At 35.0% G+C, this 16,045-nt stretch overlaps 1 protein-coding gene across 7 annotated transcripts in view; it reads right to left on the reverse strand.

Annotated features, from left to right (window-relative positions):
- The window catches only part of fbxl4 (F-box and leucine-rich repeat protein 4), a 102,782-nt gene that overhangs the window by 16,334 nt on the left and 70,403 nt on the right, over positions 1-16,045 (reverse strand). For 6 of the 7 annotated variants that reach the window (XM_069887126.1, XM_069887124.1, XM_069887122.1 and 3 more), the window contains 2 exons: positions 13,714-13,785; positions 9,996-10,308 (listed from right to left, as the gene is read on the reverse strand). In XM_069887126.1, coding sequence (XP_069743227.1) covers positions 9,996-10,308; positions 13,714-13,785 — 385 coding nt within the window. The remainder of the gene's footprint in view (positions 1-9,995; positions 10,309-13,713; positions 13,786-16,045) is intronic. The other variant, XM_069887128.1, reaches the window with a different exon arrangement.

The following is a 16,045-nucleotide window of genomic DNA, read 5'->3' on the forward strand; positions in this document are numbered from 1 at the left end:
GCAGAGGAGGGAGTGAGGAAACAGACAAGGGAGAAAAACGGAGGGGTGACCAACAAGAGTATCAACGACAGGAGGCCTGACAGATGAGCAGCCCAGGAGGGGAGGACCAACACCAAGAGACCCAGCAAGAGGAAGCCCGACAAAGAGATACAAGCAACTCATCAGGAAAAACAGAAGAGACACAGACTCAAAGAAGAGAAGAAGACACAAACACAGGTACAGACACAGAAGAGGAAGAAGAAGTTCAAGATCTTCACAGAGAAATAGAAGGTAAAATAGATGGACAGAATATAGATAAAGCTTTTTTTAAGAACAAATGAGATTAAAAGAATGGTTATCATTAGAATTTAGTGCAATTAAAAGGAAAATGAAAAGAGCAGAAGATAAAATACAAAGTTTAGTGTGGGTCACGACAGAAATAGGGAAAAGAGTAGAGAATGTGGAAGAGCGGGAAACGGCTGTAGAAATGGAAGTAAATGACTTGAGAAAAATTGGAAGAAAGTGACAAAAAAAATTAAAGAGACACAAAGAGTTGTTATCTCAGAAATTGATACGTTGGAAAATTATAGTAGGTGAAACAACAAAAATAGTGGGCCTGAAGGAGGGTGATGAAGGCACAGACATGAAGGAATTTATAAAAGGATGGATCCCGAAGGTCCTGGGAACGACAGAAATGCAGGAAGAAATGGAAATAGAAAGGGCACACAGAGCATTAGCTCTGAAACCGCAGACACATCAAAAACCAAGATCCATCTTAGTAAAATTTTTGAGATATACGACAAGAGAACATATATTGGAGCGGGCAAGGAATAAAGTTAGAGAAGATGATAAATCTTTGGAATACAAGGGTCAAAAAATATATGTATTTTTTAATCCAGACATAAGTTTTGAACTCTTAAAGAAAAGAGTTTAATACAGCAATATCGATTCTATGGAAAAAAAGGTTATAAATTCATGTTAAGATACCCAGCCATGCTTAAAATATTTATACCCGGGGAGCAAAACAGACTGTTCTCAGATCTGGAGGAAGCACAAGAATTTGCAGAATGTTTGCAAGACAGAAGAAGAGATGAAAAGATGTAACAAGAATGAAGAACGGCGATAAAGTATATATAAAGATGTAAAAACAGTATATATGTAAAGAACTAAAGAGGGAAAAGAGAAGAGAAGGAAGTGGAAAAAAGAGAGAGCTTTGTTATATGTGTAAAACAGTGTTTTCTGGGGAGGGCTGGGGGGAAATGGGAATAACCGTCACTGCAAAATCAGTTGATGCTTGCGAGCAAGTTCACAATCCAAATGGAAAGGGGAGTTGTGGTTGCCCAGCAAGGGATAAGGGGAAACTCAGGGGGGGGGGGGGGGGTAAAGCATTTGGGGTTATGGTATTATTGGGTGTGGGAACTGTTGGGGTATTTTATGTTTTAAATGTGTTGTCATACATTGAGTTCAATAAGGGAAAATTAAGATGAAAATGGGAAAAAAGGGGATGGAGATGGTGAGGAGGTGGAAAAGAGGTGTAAGCAAGATACAAGATGGCCACCTTGAACAATATGACTATAAACATTAATGGAATACATAACCAAATTAAAAGGAAGAGGCAAATTTATTGAAGAAGGTAAAAATAGATATAGCATTCGTGCAGGAAACGCATCTAACTGAAGTGGAACATAACAAATTAAAGAGAGACTGGGTAGAACACGTAGCAGCAGCATCCTATAATTCAAAAGCTAGAGGTGTTGCTATATTAGTTAACAAAAATGCACCAATCAAAATAGAGGAGGAAATAATAGATCCAGCAGGGAGGTATGTAATGATAAAGTGTCAGATATACTCAGAATTTTGGAATTTGCTCAATATATATGCACCTAATGATGAGGATCAAAAGTTTATGCAGGATATTTTTTTAAGATTGCAGACACACAAGGAAATATATTGATAGGAGGAGATTTTAACCTTAATTTGGACCCAAAGGTGGATACAACTGGACAAAAGACTAGCAAAATGAATAAAGTGGCCAAATTTATGGTTAAATCAATGCAGGAAATGAAACACCCAAAGGAGAAGGAATACTCATATTATTCGAGTAGACATAAAACATACTCAAGGATTGACTTGTTCCTGTTGTCAGCCCATATCCAAGGGAGAGTTAGGAAAACGGAATATAAAGCTAGATTGCTATCTGATCATTCACCCCTGTTATTAGCAATAGAACTGGAGGACATCCCAACAAGAACATATAGATGGAGGTTAAACTCCATGCTACTTAAAAGGCAGGAATTTAGTGAGTTTATTGAACGCCAAATTAAAACATATTTTGATATAAACAGAATCAGTGAAAGACAAATTTATAGTATGGGACATAATGAAAGCCTTCATTAGAGGACAGATAATAAGTTCTGCAACTAAGATGAAAAAAGATTACAATCGCGAAATAGAGCAGTTGGAAAGGGAGAAAGTAAGTACAGAAAAGGAACTAGTAAAAAGGGATGATATTACGAAAAGGAGAGAATTGGCGGACAAAAAAATAAAATACGAAACATTACAAACGTATAAGGTGGAGAAGAACATAATGAAAACAAAGCAAAAGTATTACAAACTGGGAGAAAAAACACATAAAATATTAGCCTGGCAACTTAAAACAGAACAAGCTAAAAGAACCGTATTGGCATCAAGGAAAAAGGACAAACAAATTACATATAACCCAACAGAGATTAATGAAAACTTTAAGGAATTTTATGAACAATTATACCAAAACTGAGAACGAGGGGAAAGATGATATAATAGAGGAATTTTTAGCTAAAATTGAACTGCTGAAATAGCAAGAAGAGGAACAAAGCAAACTAATAAAACCATTTGAAATAGAGGAAGTACAGGATATATTCAAAAAGCTGCCCAACAATAAAACACCAGGAGAGGATGGATTTCCAACAGAAGTTTATAAGACATTTAAAGACTGAAGAAGGAAGGGTGTCTGTGTAACCAAACATTTGTTTACCTGGAAGTAATGAACCAGGTAGAAGAAACACAAAACTTGCCAGATTCATGTAAGACAGCAATAATTACAGTAATACCAAAGACGGGGAAGGATCCATTAACACTAGCATCATATAGACCAATATCTCTACTTAACTCAGATTATAAGATAATTGCGAAATTATTAGCAAACAGATTGGCCGATTGTGTACCAAAAATTGTAAAACAAGATCAAACTGGATTTATTAAGAAAAGACGAACAGCGGATAATGTCTGTAAACTTATTAATCTAATTTATGCAGTTCAAGGAAATAAGAAACCAACAGTGGCTGTTGCTTTAGACGCAGAAAAAGCCTTTGACAGAGTAGAGTGGAACTACCTATTTAAAGTATTATAGAAGTTCAATCTACCAGAAAAATATATAAATTGGATTAAAGCATTGTATAATGGTCCGTTGGCAAAGGTAGCAGTAAATGGATATGTATCTAATCAATTTAAATTAAGTAGGTCAATTATTCAGGGATGTCCATCACCCCCCTCATTGTTGTTAGCCTTAGCAATAGAACCTTTCGCAGAACTGATAAGAATAGAGAATAAAATAAAAGGGATAAAAATAAATGAGGAGTATAAAATCATCTTATTTGCAGATGACATCATAGCATACCTAAAAGAACCAGAGATATCAATAAAAGAATTATATAAGAGATTGAAGGAACACGGAGAAATATCCGGATACAAGATCAACGCCAATAAAAGTGAAGTCATGCCAATGAGTAACGCGGATTAAACAGAATTTTAAAAAGAATCACCATTTAAATACCTAGGTATCAGATTAGATAATAACTTAAGCCACTTGTACAAACTAAATTATCAGCCACTAATAAAGAAATTGCAGGAAGACTTAGAACATTGGAAAGAATTACCGCTAACGTTGCTAGGGAGGGTAAACTGCATTAAAATGAACATGTTCCCAAGGATACAATACTTATTTCAATCGTTAACAATTCCCTTAACAGAAAAATTCTTTAATGAACTAAAGAGAATAATAAGGAAATTTTTATGGAAAGGGGGGAAACCGAGGATAGCGTTAGATAAATTAACAGAGAGGTACAACCAAGGTGGTTTGCAGTTACCAAAACTTTAGAAATTATTATAGAACTGCACAATTAAATTATTTTATCAGATTTTTACCAAACAAGAGAAAAACCAGACTGGACTAAGATAGAACTAGATAAAATAGGGGAGAAGTTACCAGAACATATACTTTTATAAGTGGGGTGAAAAGTTGGTGCAATATAAAAGCTCACCAGTATTGCATCATTTACTTAATACATGGAAGAAGATCCACTGAGAAAGGAAAAAAAAATGAATTACCAAATACCAAAATTATTATTGATGCAAAATCCACTAATCCCTTTTACAATAGATAACCTTTCCTTTAGAGAATGGGAGAGAAAAGGAATCAAAATAATTGAAAATTGTTTTTTGGGAAATAATTTATTAACATTTGAACAGTTGAAGTACAAATATGGAATAACTCATGGTACAATGTTTGCATACCATCAACTGAAAGCCTACTTAAAGGACAAATTGGGAAACAGATTCAGATTACCTGAAGGAAGCAGCTTTCAATATGTGATTACAGACACAATGATAATTAAAAGATTTATAACGAATATGTACATTAAACTGCAAGATAAGAAAAATGATGAAATAAACTATAAACCTAGACAGAAGTGGGAAAAGGATTTAAACAAAGATAAAAAATGAAGTATGGGAAAAGTTATGTTCTGCAAACTATGAAGAATACAATAAACACAAGGTTACGCATGACACAGTATAATTGGTTAGACAGGGTATATATATATATATCACTCCTCAAAAATTAAAAGAATGGGATTCAACATTACTGGATAGATGTTTTCACTGTAAGAAGGAAATGGGAATAACAGTACATGCAACTTGGGCATGTACGAAAGTGAATACATTTTGGAAAGAACTAAATCAGATATTAAACAAAATTACTAAAAATAACATACCAAAAAATCCAGAGAACTTTCTTTTAAGTAACATAAGAAGAATTAGGCCTCAAATTGGACAAAGTGCAAAAAAAATTCATTATGATAGCCCTAGAAGTAGCAAAAAATTGTATAATGTCAACTTGGAAATCAGAAAAGAGCCTGAGAGTACAGCAACGGTACATGGAAATGAATAAATATATTCCATTGGAAAAAAATAACATATAATTTCAAAAATAAAGTCACATTGTTTGAACAAATTTGAGAACCATACATGGAACATAACAGAGAAAGCTTGCCGAGGTCTTCCATCACCTAAAATGACAATAAGACGACAAAATGACTAAATTCAGTGTGTAACAAATAGATGATGCATTTTTCGTGTTTATTTTCCTTTGTGTGAAGATCTTGTTTTATGGTTTTATTGTATTGTATATGTTGAATATTTATGGGTTTTGGAGGGGGGTGGGAAGAGGGGAGGGAGGGAAAGGGGGAAAAAAAGGGAGAAAATGCCACTGTGTAAATTTAATGAGAAACGTTTGTACATATTTTGGTTGATATGGTTCACAGTGTGAAAAATTAATAAAAACAATCTTTTATAAAGCTTGAGATTTCACAAAAAAATACTCTCTGAAATTATTCCTGAATTTTAAGGTTCAGCCATTGCTGTGCACTCCTCACAGCCACTAGACTCCTTCAAAGCAGTCTAGAAAACTCTTCAATTATTTATAACACTTCAATTCAAACACCCTTGATCCATATTCAAGGGAATAACAGGCATAGGGTGGCCAAAACTTAACCCTTCTATTTAAAATTTTTGTTTTATTTAAATTCCAGCATCACATGAGATTTAGGAATACTACTCAAACATTTCACCAATCATTAAACCAGGATCAAGACTTAATTCTAGACAATGCCTCTAGTGTTGGTAATGTAATTATCATGTTACCAGGGCAATATTGCTTTCTGGCAAATTCTGCTTTCCAAACCAAAAATTAAGCAACCTCAATCATGTAGGTAATTGCTTAGAACTTCTTAGAATAATTAAATACTTTAAAATTTCTCAACATAAAGATGTGCTCTTTGAAGCAAGAAAACATGGCAGAAAATAGAAAGGCATTGCTTGCATCTGAATATTCTTAAAATGTTCATAAACACCAGTTTTCTTGAAAATGTGGTAATTCAGTGTCCAATCAACACTTGGTAGTGATATTTACCTTTTAAAATGTACAAAGTTTCAATCCCATAACCTTATGAAGCACTGACAATTTCTGAAAAAAATGGGCTGAACTGGATGAATGTAATGAACCAAGTGAACACAAAGGAATTACAAAGTAAGGAATGGACAATCTACATGATCACATCAGAAATAACCTTTCAATGTCCCTGCAATGAAATATGCACTCGTCTTAGGCTAGGCTGCTGATATCTGTTGAGTAGCATCTTGCATTTAGATTACTGACAAGATACTGCACAAGATGAAGGTGTTGGTCAGTGCATACAAAATGCAGTTTCCCAAAAGGTTTCTTTTGTAACAAAATGTATTAAGTCTACAATAATTTTAATTTAATCATTCATTGTAATCATGAGATGTCCAAAATATTGAAATAAATTCCCTTGTGTCTTTGCTTAAATTTTTTTTACAATCTTCAACAAAAGCATATAATCTGCTCAGGATTATATTAGTATTCACACATCTGCATGGCACAGTATTCTAGTTATTTTTCTTTTCAGTGGTGCCACTGAAGGTGCAAGTGAACATTGTAATGAATACATTTTGGAATGTGAAAAGTAATGAAAGGTTACTATGCAGTAATACTGAGAGTTGATGTGTTTACTTCCCGTCGCATGTCACCTCTGATCAATTTTAAAAATCTCCTCCAGGATCATCTGTCACAAAAATACTGAGAAAAAGTCCCTTATCCTGGAAATGGTCTTTCTGTTTAGTCAATAAGTATTAAAAAAACCACACAGAGATCTGCAATAATTCTTTGTTAAATTTGGTAAGCATCACTTAATTATTTTAATCACCCCCAATTTCTTGAAAATATCCGTCAACCCATTTAAAATCCGTGGAGTACTGAATTTATTTTCATAACTTTATTCAAGACATCATTTCAGTGAAGTAAGAAAGATAAAGCTGAAAATACTCAGCTGGTCAAAGCATCTGTGCAGAGAGAAAGCGAGCTAACACTGAAACAGGTCAATCTTCCCATCAGGCAATGGATTCCAAATTGATCACCGATTCATATTTTTCCTCATCTGTGTTCACTCCCCTCAATTTTGATGCTCCTAGCAAACAGGATTTCCATCCCCACAATATAAAAATCTCACTCATTCCTTTTCAAGTTGCAAATGAGGCAGAGATAGATGATTGGCAGATATCATACAAAGGGAAGAGATCTGGTGGAGAAAGGTGATCATGTATGGTAATCAGCCATCTAGAGGGAGGGCAATGTGGAGACAAAGGCTTATAGTGATGGAATCTGATGAGCAGAGGAGGAGATAATGGAAGCTATTAAGGAATGGGGAAGGGCAAAATGGATCAGAACTGGAGCAGCAGGGGTATCCTGTGGGAAAATGGTGAATCCGCTGCAGAGAGCATGGATAGTCCAATGCTGTTACAACACCAATGATTGGGACCAGGGTTTGAATCCCGTGCTGTCTTTAACTTTATGTGTGAGCTTTCCCCGGGAGCTCTGATTTCCTCCTACTATTCAAAAACGAACTGGGATTGTACGTCAATTGAGTGTAATTGGGTGGCATGGGCTTGTGGACCGAAAGGGCCTGTTACAGTGCTGTAAAAATGAGCGTGGAGAATGGGTGAAAACACACCATAATGCTGGAGGAACTCAGCCAGTCTTCCGTGGACATTTACCCCCTCCATAAATCTTCGTCTGCGAAGCCAAGCCAAAGAAAAAGCAAAGATATATTGCCGATGTTTAAGGCCTGAGCCATTCATCAACGAATAAGCAGAATCAGAAGAGGGAGGGGATCAGAATGGTTGAGGCATTTGTGCAGGAATCTGACATCTATTCAATAAATTAAATGAGGGAAATTAAATGTGATAGCTCCAAGTTTGCAAAGGACACAAAGCTGGTAAGAGAGACCCTTGAAAATGATGTAGAGAATCGCCACAGGTTGAAGGACTGTGAAATATAGCAGATGCAGTGTACAAATGTGAAGTTATCTACTTTGTGGCAATATGAGGTAGGTTGACTATTATTTGTACTGCAACAGATTTGAAAAGGGAGAGATGCAATGAGACATTGGTGTCCTTTTGCACAGATCCATAAAACTAAGCATGCCAGGACAACAGGCGACTCTGAAGGCAATCGGTATGCTGGACTTTATAGCAAGAGGATTCAAGTAATGGAGTAGACTATGCAGCAGACAACATTATTGAATGCTGTTGGGAGTTACACTGCCTATCCAAATATAATGTTACTTCTGCAAGAGAAACTGGTTTTAGTAGCAATCTACTGCTATTGATAGCTGCAGCTTACAGTGCTTGAAGGCAGTTTTATTGATAATATAGAGGAAGGAAGTTCTTGTGGGAAGAGTGTAGTGAAATGATGGCAGGCTTGGTTTAAAAAAAATTGAGTAAACAAGGATAATAATTGATAAAGTTCAGAAAATTAAAAGGGTCTTTCATAGAAGTCTGGAACAAATAGGACTGGACAGATTAGAAACAGAAAAGATGATGCTCACTATGACAGAAGGGTCCTATACCAGGGGGAACAGTCCAAAGGTAAGGCATGAGCCATGCAAGACTGAGGTGGGAAAAGGTTTCTTCTCCCAGAGCGTAGTGAACTTGTAGAATTCTCCAACGCAGAAAGCAGGTAACTAAATATATTCAAGAATGTGTTCGATATTGGCTGAAGAGATCACAGATTTTGGAATGGTAGCAGGAACAGGGTACTGAATTTTGGTGATCAGAAAGGATCATGTGAAATGGATGACAACATGGCATTTTCCTGCACCTATTTTTCAGCTATTCAAACTGGAATGAAAGCAATTCACCCTCCACCCCAAGAAATTGCCAAAAACACCTCAGTGATCCAGTTGATTTTACAGATGCAGACACAATTAAATTTTTGTTGATATGGCTACTTAGACTGTAGTACCAAACTGGCATAGTTTTGATCTTTGTTTGAATTAAATTAAAATTAAATCATCCTCAAAGGAACTGAGGTTTATTTTGATAAATTGTTGCTTTAAACTTCTAATGCAGAATGAAGTCAGGCTGGATTACTGACTTCAAAGAATTTCAACAAAGCCTTGTACTACAGACCAAAAGAGCAGCTTGATATTTAACATGTTTGCCTTTTGTTAGTATCCCTTTTGGCAGAGACAGCCTCGAACACTGGTGGAAGTTTTGCTGAGTACATCCACGCAGAGCAATAGTTCAATTAAAAAAAAACAAGTAAAACTTCCATCAGCCATCACCCACTGATACTGGCTCACAGCTGCTGTTTAAAGTGGTTGGAAGCAGGGGATTATCACTTTTATTGATAACATTATTTTAATTAATAACACTACTTCCCTCAGTATGTTAGGGATGGAGGGGAAATGCAATGCTTTAAAATAACACTGTAGTCTCTGAGCACTATTCAAAATGTCACAAAATTCAAAGAAAACAAACCAGCTTAATTTTATTGTACAGAGATTAGGAGCAAGATCAGACATAATGAAATCTTGGGTTCTTCAGGCAAAGTACACAAAAAGGAGCTGGAAGTGAGAAACATTTTAAATAAAACATTTAAAAAAAGAATTAGCTAGCTTATTCTGGAAACTAACACAGTATAAAAGTTTATCAGACTTCTGACTTGTTAAAATTAGTGAATGAAATAATATTTTCTGAAAAACAGTGCACTACTAAGAAGCAGGGAAATATGAAATGATGGGGAAAATACATCTTTTTGAATAATTTTTCTTCTGTTCCCAAAAAAAAATTAAGTGTCAACCCACATCCACAAATTTCAGAATGCCAAGCTATTTCCTTACCCAATATATCAACATGAAATAGATGAGGGCAATTTGTAGCCAATTCCTCGATATCTGCGTCACACACTGATCTATTGGCTGTCAGGAAGATCTTGCGCAAATTGGGAAGGTTGCGAGCAAGTTTTATAAAGCATCCTGTACTGCTCTGTAAAGTTGGGCACCATCCAAGATCCAGTTCTTCCAGAAGTTGACAACCTGCTACAATAGCAGCAATGCCATTTTCTGTAATATTTTTACATCTCCATAGATCCAGGGATTGCAGCTTCTTACATTTGGCTCCAATAACACTTGCCACAAGATCATAGTCTTCAACCTATATGACAAAGAGTAACAATTAGTCGTAATAAAAATGTGATCCTGATCACTGTTTGAACTCTTTAGGAACATGCATTTGAAGGAGGAATTTTATTTTCAAAGAAGATTGGAAGAGTTATGAAGTATTATTAGCAAATAATATACTTCACATTTCCTAACCAAATGTTATTTAACATACTGAGAATTTCCCTCTCAGTAAGAAATATCTATAGCAGTATACAAGGCCTTCTCCTTATTCCAGCAATCTGTTACTTAGACGACAGCAACCAATGTCAGTCAGAAAGGTAAAATAAAGAATGATTAGAAGACATCCAAGTTTTTATTCTCTCCAAGGAAGTGTAAGATTTGCTTCCATTTGAGAAGTTTCTTAAACTGTAACAAGAAAATAACATATATCAAGGTACTACCTCTTTTATATATTTTTTTTGACTCAAAGTTTACTTCAACTTTGTTTGGCTTTACAACATGACATCTGGCACAAAAACTACTGGTAGTTCTCAGGTATTCATACTCAAGCAATAAAAGAAACTTAAAGAACAGATTAGATCTTCAATTATATCAACAAAAGACTACAAAAGTGACTGATAATTCTGATTCCTCCTTTTCTGATCTCCCAATATGCTGTGGGGGGGGTTTGAAAAAAACAAGAATACCTCTTTATTTGCAGAAATGAAAAAATATTTTGGTTATGCTCAGTGAGATGCACTAATTCAGGTCTGGTGTCCAGCAAGCAAGTTGAATGCTTTCTTCAGATGTTAATTCCCCTGCAGTTCCAATGTTGCTATTCTTTTTAAAATAAATGAGGGTGTTCCTGGCAGAGACATAATTAGAAACAACTGATTAAAGTTATGCCAGGAAGGAGAACTTAAACTTGGAATATTGCAGTTCAGTTCTGGTCGTCTCATTAGTGGAAGGATGTGGAAGCTTTGAAAGGGCGCAGAGCAGATTTACCAGGAAGATGCCTGCATTGGAGAACGTGTCTTATGAGGAAAGGTTAATAGAGTTTTTCTCTATGGAATGAAAAAAGATAAGGGGTGACTTAATAAAGATTTACAAGATTGTAAGAGGCATGGATATGGTGGACAGCCAACACCTTTATCCTGAGGTGACAGAAGAAAATATCAAAGGACATCTGTACAAAGTGAGGAAAGCTAGGGAGACATCAGGGTGAGTGTCCCCCCCCCCTCCCCCCATATACAGGTGGTAGTGCCTGCCTGGAATGTAATGCCGGGGAATGGTGGTGGAGGCTGGTACAATAGGGACATTTAAAAACTCTTGTCAGGCACATGAATGCAAAAAAAAAGTAGAGGGTTATGGGTTTGAAGTAGGGAAGGTTTAGTTTGTTGAGTAGGTTTATATAGGCCAGCACAACATTGTGGGTCAAAGGGCCTGTTCTGATGTCCAGAAAGTCACCACATGCGTGGAAATAAAAATAACATTTTACCAACAGGACAAATTGGACAATTTCATGCAGAAATATTCCACTCTTTGTTTTTTTAAAAAAAATCAAATATATTCTCATATATTCTCCTCCTCTTTAAAAATATCAAATGTGTTTTTAATGGAGGACCAATATTTAAAATAAACAGTCCTCTATAATTAAATGCAACTGTTTTCTTTACACTCAGGTTCTTCCTGCCCTAAACTAAATTAAGAACATGATTTAAAATGTTTTGATAGTGATATTTTGAACATAATCCTTACTCTTCTCAAATATCTGACCACATCATATAAACTTCACCATGGCCAAATATTCTTTTTTTTAAAAAGAGATCCGCATTACATTTATAGGTTCTGCATTTCTCACAATAATGGGGCCAACAGTTTATTACCAACCTAATACAATTAATAGAAATTCTTTTTGGTTTGTTATTTTATAAATATAATAATCCATTTATTTTAAACAGGTTAACATTTGAATAGTTGAATAAAGAACTGAAGTCAAATCAAATTCTCCCTACAGATCAGTGTCAAGGTTAATGTTCCTAATTTTTATTAAAGGTGATTTAATTGAGTTGTTCATTCACAGTGGGAGATATACAATTCCTTTCATTATGGTATCATGGTTTTTTTTTTTAAAGTGTTTTTGTGCAGTAAAAATCTCCTCAAACACAATTCTATTAAGTAGATTGTAGAACACAAATCAGGTATTTTAGCCCTAGAAATTTGCTTTTTTCAAAATCTCTAAAAACATGTTTTATCCAAATGAAAGTAGTACATTAATTGCAAACTCTTTAACATACAGTATAGTGCACATTTCTGACTACATTAGAGTATTTTAATCTCTAGTTCAACAACATTCATATATTATCAAGTACAAAATATGTTGAGTATTTTATATTCATGAATGCTTTATCAACAATATTTGTCTAGTATGAGCCCTTCAAATTCCAAAAATATCAGCAGACACATAGCTAATTTAAATTATAAGATACAAATAAACTTTATTATTCACCACATCCTATATAAAACAAACCTCCCATTGTTTTAGTCAAATTCCTTCAAAGCCATGAAAAAGGGACACATTTGTCGAGAAGCTTCTCTTAATTTTTCTCATTTTACAATACAATGATGCGGCTATAATTGTTAAATATAATTGGTCAGACTGACAACCATTTCTCACATTCAGCTCAAACTTGTGAAACTTGTTATTTGGTTCAGAAGCTAATTTTGAAATAGCTGTTACCACCAAACAGCCAATCGGATGTGGTCCATCTTAAAAACCACCGGAACTGGATCTCATGACGGATTAAACAATTTGATATTCTGAGACACAAATAGATTGCACTGAAACTAAAAACACACCAAATATCAAAAAGAAAAAGAAAATACAATCATGATGCAATCTTGTCATTTCTTTTTCATGTAGAATTTAAGCATCTTTCCTTTCAAATTGTCAAAAGCATGAAGAAACACAACCATAAAATTGTGAATGCAAAGTACGATAAATCTAGTTTACCAAGGCTATGAATATATTCCAAGCTCCTGTTTGTTGTTATTGTAAACGTACATGAGGAGCAACTATAAATGTGGTAAAATAAAAGTTTCTCTCTCATCTATTTTGCATCAGATCCCTTTGTAACCAGGGTTTTAGAATTACGTAGTCTAACAAAATGTGGTAAATTACAAATGGAAACAAGCAACTAAAGGCTAAAAGTTCAGTTCAGAGACATAACCTCTTTCACAATGGTTCATCAATAATTTTAGACCTATTCTTGTAATAATGTATTTCATGAAACTAAAGTAATCTTGAGCTTTATTCATTTATTACATGAAGCTATATTCTATTTCTCTGTGAATGGGAAAAATGGGATGAGGTTTAAAAAATATTATGATGTCAATACTTTTGACCACAATTGATTTTTAAAGAAAACCATTAGTACATACAACTCCAAGTTCTTACCATGACACAGCTGCCCAGGCTGAGGTGCTGAAGTTCCAAGCAGAAGTTAAGAATGCTGAGCAGTGCTGTTTGCTACCGTCATGGGACACATCAGAGGAAAGGCAAAAAAGAGAAACAAAGGGAAAAGAGGTCAATTAGGCATTAAAGCCTGTCACTGCTTTTCCCGAAATACCATTCTAAACTTAGGTTACATCTACCACAAATGCAGTTTAATGAGTCCCAAGGTATTCAGACCATCGATTAGCTCATGGCCAAACAAATCATTACTGGCTCAAAATGCAGTTCCCCCTAGATGTGAATCTGCACAGATCGTAGTTACCAAGGGCTCCGTGCCTCTGAACACCTCTCCCTGAGGGAGAAATCTTGAAAATCCTGAGACCTTCCACTAAGGCACCAGGCTAGATTAGTGAATGTCCCAGAAATAAAGTGGCAACCATGACATTTGCAGATCAGACAACTCTAAAGAAACTGTCAACAGCAAACCACATAGTGACAGGGCTGAACAGGGTAGACCACTGCCACCCAAATGATTCCAGTCATAGTTAACAGGAATGTTTTCATACACAAAATGTAGAATAACATATACTACAGAATTACAAGAGTACAATTCAATCAAATAGCATGACAATGAGTACTGAACTTGTGGTTAATCACAACACTTGCCCCTTTCCTCAACTTATTCAAAATAAGTTAAAAAATAAACTCTAATGGAAGAAAAAGACTGGAGGCAAGGACAACCAAAACACAATCTTACTTTTTTTTTAAAAAACATTAACAATAATTAGCAAACAAAGGAGAATTTATCCTTAAAAAATCTTTTAATTGAAACAGGACATTCAGCTCTGTGTTTATTCTTTGCTTTTAACCTTCAACATAACCCTCTGTTTCTTTTCTTTTGTGCTTTCTTGGTCTCCCTGATAATGCACTTACTCTAGTCCCCTGAACTACTTACTACATACTTTCAGAGCTACTTGGGGTCCAGTCCAACAGAAAACTGCAGAACTAGTGAGGTACCAAAATTTAATTATGGCGACATTCAAAATTAACTATATCATTCAAATGGCCAGAGTGAAGAAATGCTGGCTATTAAACAAATACATTGTTTTGGTATTCAGCAAAGTGATCTCACACTCACTGTTTTACTGCATGCAATCACCTTCTTAGCTACTCTTTTTGCATGGATATGGATTCAAAGCTGTGTTTTAGTACAACTCCACCTAAATGATTTTGACTAAAATTTATGTCCAATGGATGATGTTAGCATCAAGTATGCAGAGCTGTATATTTCTCTGTATTCATTTAAAATTTCATTCACCATTCACTCTCTCTTGGGTTAACATTGAACTCATTTATCTTCTTGCATCTCCTTAATACTAGGCAGGGAGAGAGAAAGAGGATCGTTTTGATAATTTTCTTTTTCTGGCAGCAGAATAAACCAAAATCATTAGGATTTAATTTGGTTGTTCATCTCTTTCATTTGGTGTCAGAGGCTGAGTTGGATAAGCACATCACTGAATAGATAAACAACAACATTGCAAATACTAAATACAATTCAGGTTCCATTCCAGGCCACATTCAGTTAATCTGATGTAAAAATCCTGCCACTTTATAAAGCATTCTCATATGAAAAATCAAGCTACCAGAATTTGGGAAGATATGCCACAGTGTAAAATTACTGGGCAAAATAAAACAAATGAGTACATAAATCAAGTCTCCATGCCATGAGAAAAAGGGACAAATGCTTTATGTTGGAGTAAGCAATTCCAAGAGATAATGCAGGATGAGAAGCCGTACTCTGAAGTTTAGAATCTTATCTCTCCAGACGGTTTTTGAAATAATAAAGTATGTATCACTATGACAAAGCTGAAAAAAGTAACTGTTTTATTTCATATATAACATCACACCACATCATTTTCTCGCAAATTCACATTCCTTCCTTCTCTTATAACACAATTCTGCACATAACCCATGACAGTTTGTTGAAAGGAATCAGTAGTAGCTATGGTGTGTCTGTCAATATGATCACCACTTCATGGACATCAAAACTAAAAATTACAAGTAATGATGAAAAGCTTGCTTCTTTAAATTTCAAAGTACATATTCCATGCAATAGTGTTTCTAAATTCAAATCCATGCTGTTCACTCACATAAACAAAATTCAAAATATCAAAAAATTATTTATATTTTTCCTTCACTGAACAGATGTGCAATAATATTACAGTATTTAAGTGCATAACAGCGGTGAAAGTCACTCTCAACCTTTCAAGTATAATGATCACCCGGTTACAATGTAACATTTTATAGGGAAGTCTTTCAATTGTGATATTTACAT

The sequence above is a fragment of the Narcine bancroftii genome, chromosome 6, assembly GCF_036971445.1.
Source record: "Narcine bancroftii isolate sNarBan1 chromosome 6, sNarBan1.hap1, whole genome shotgun sequence".
NCBI classification, from domain to species: Eukaryota; Metazoa; Chordata; class Chondrichthyes; order Torpediniformes; family Narcinidae; genus Narcine; species Narcine bancroftii.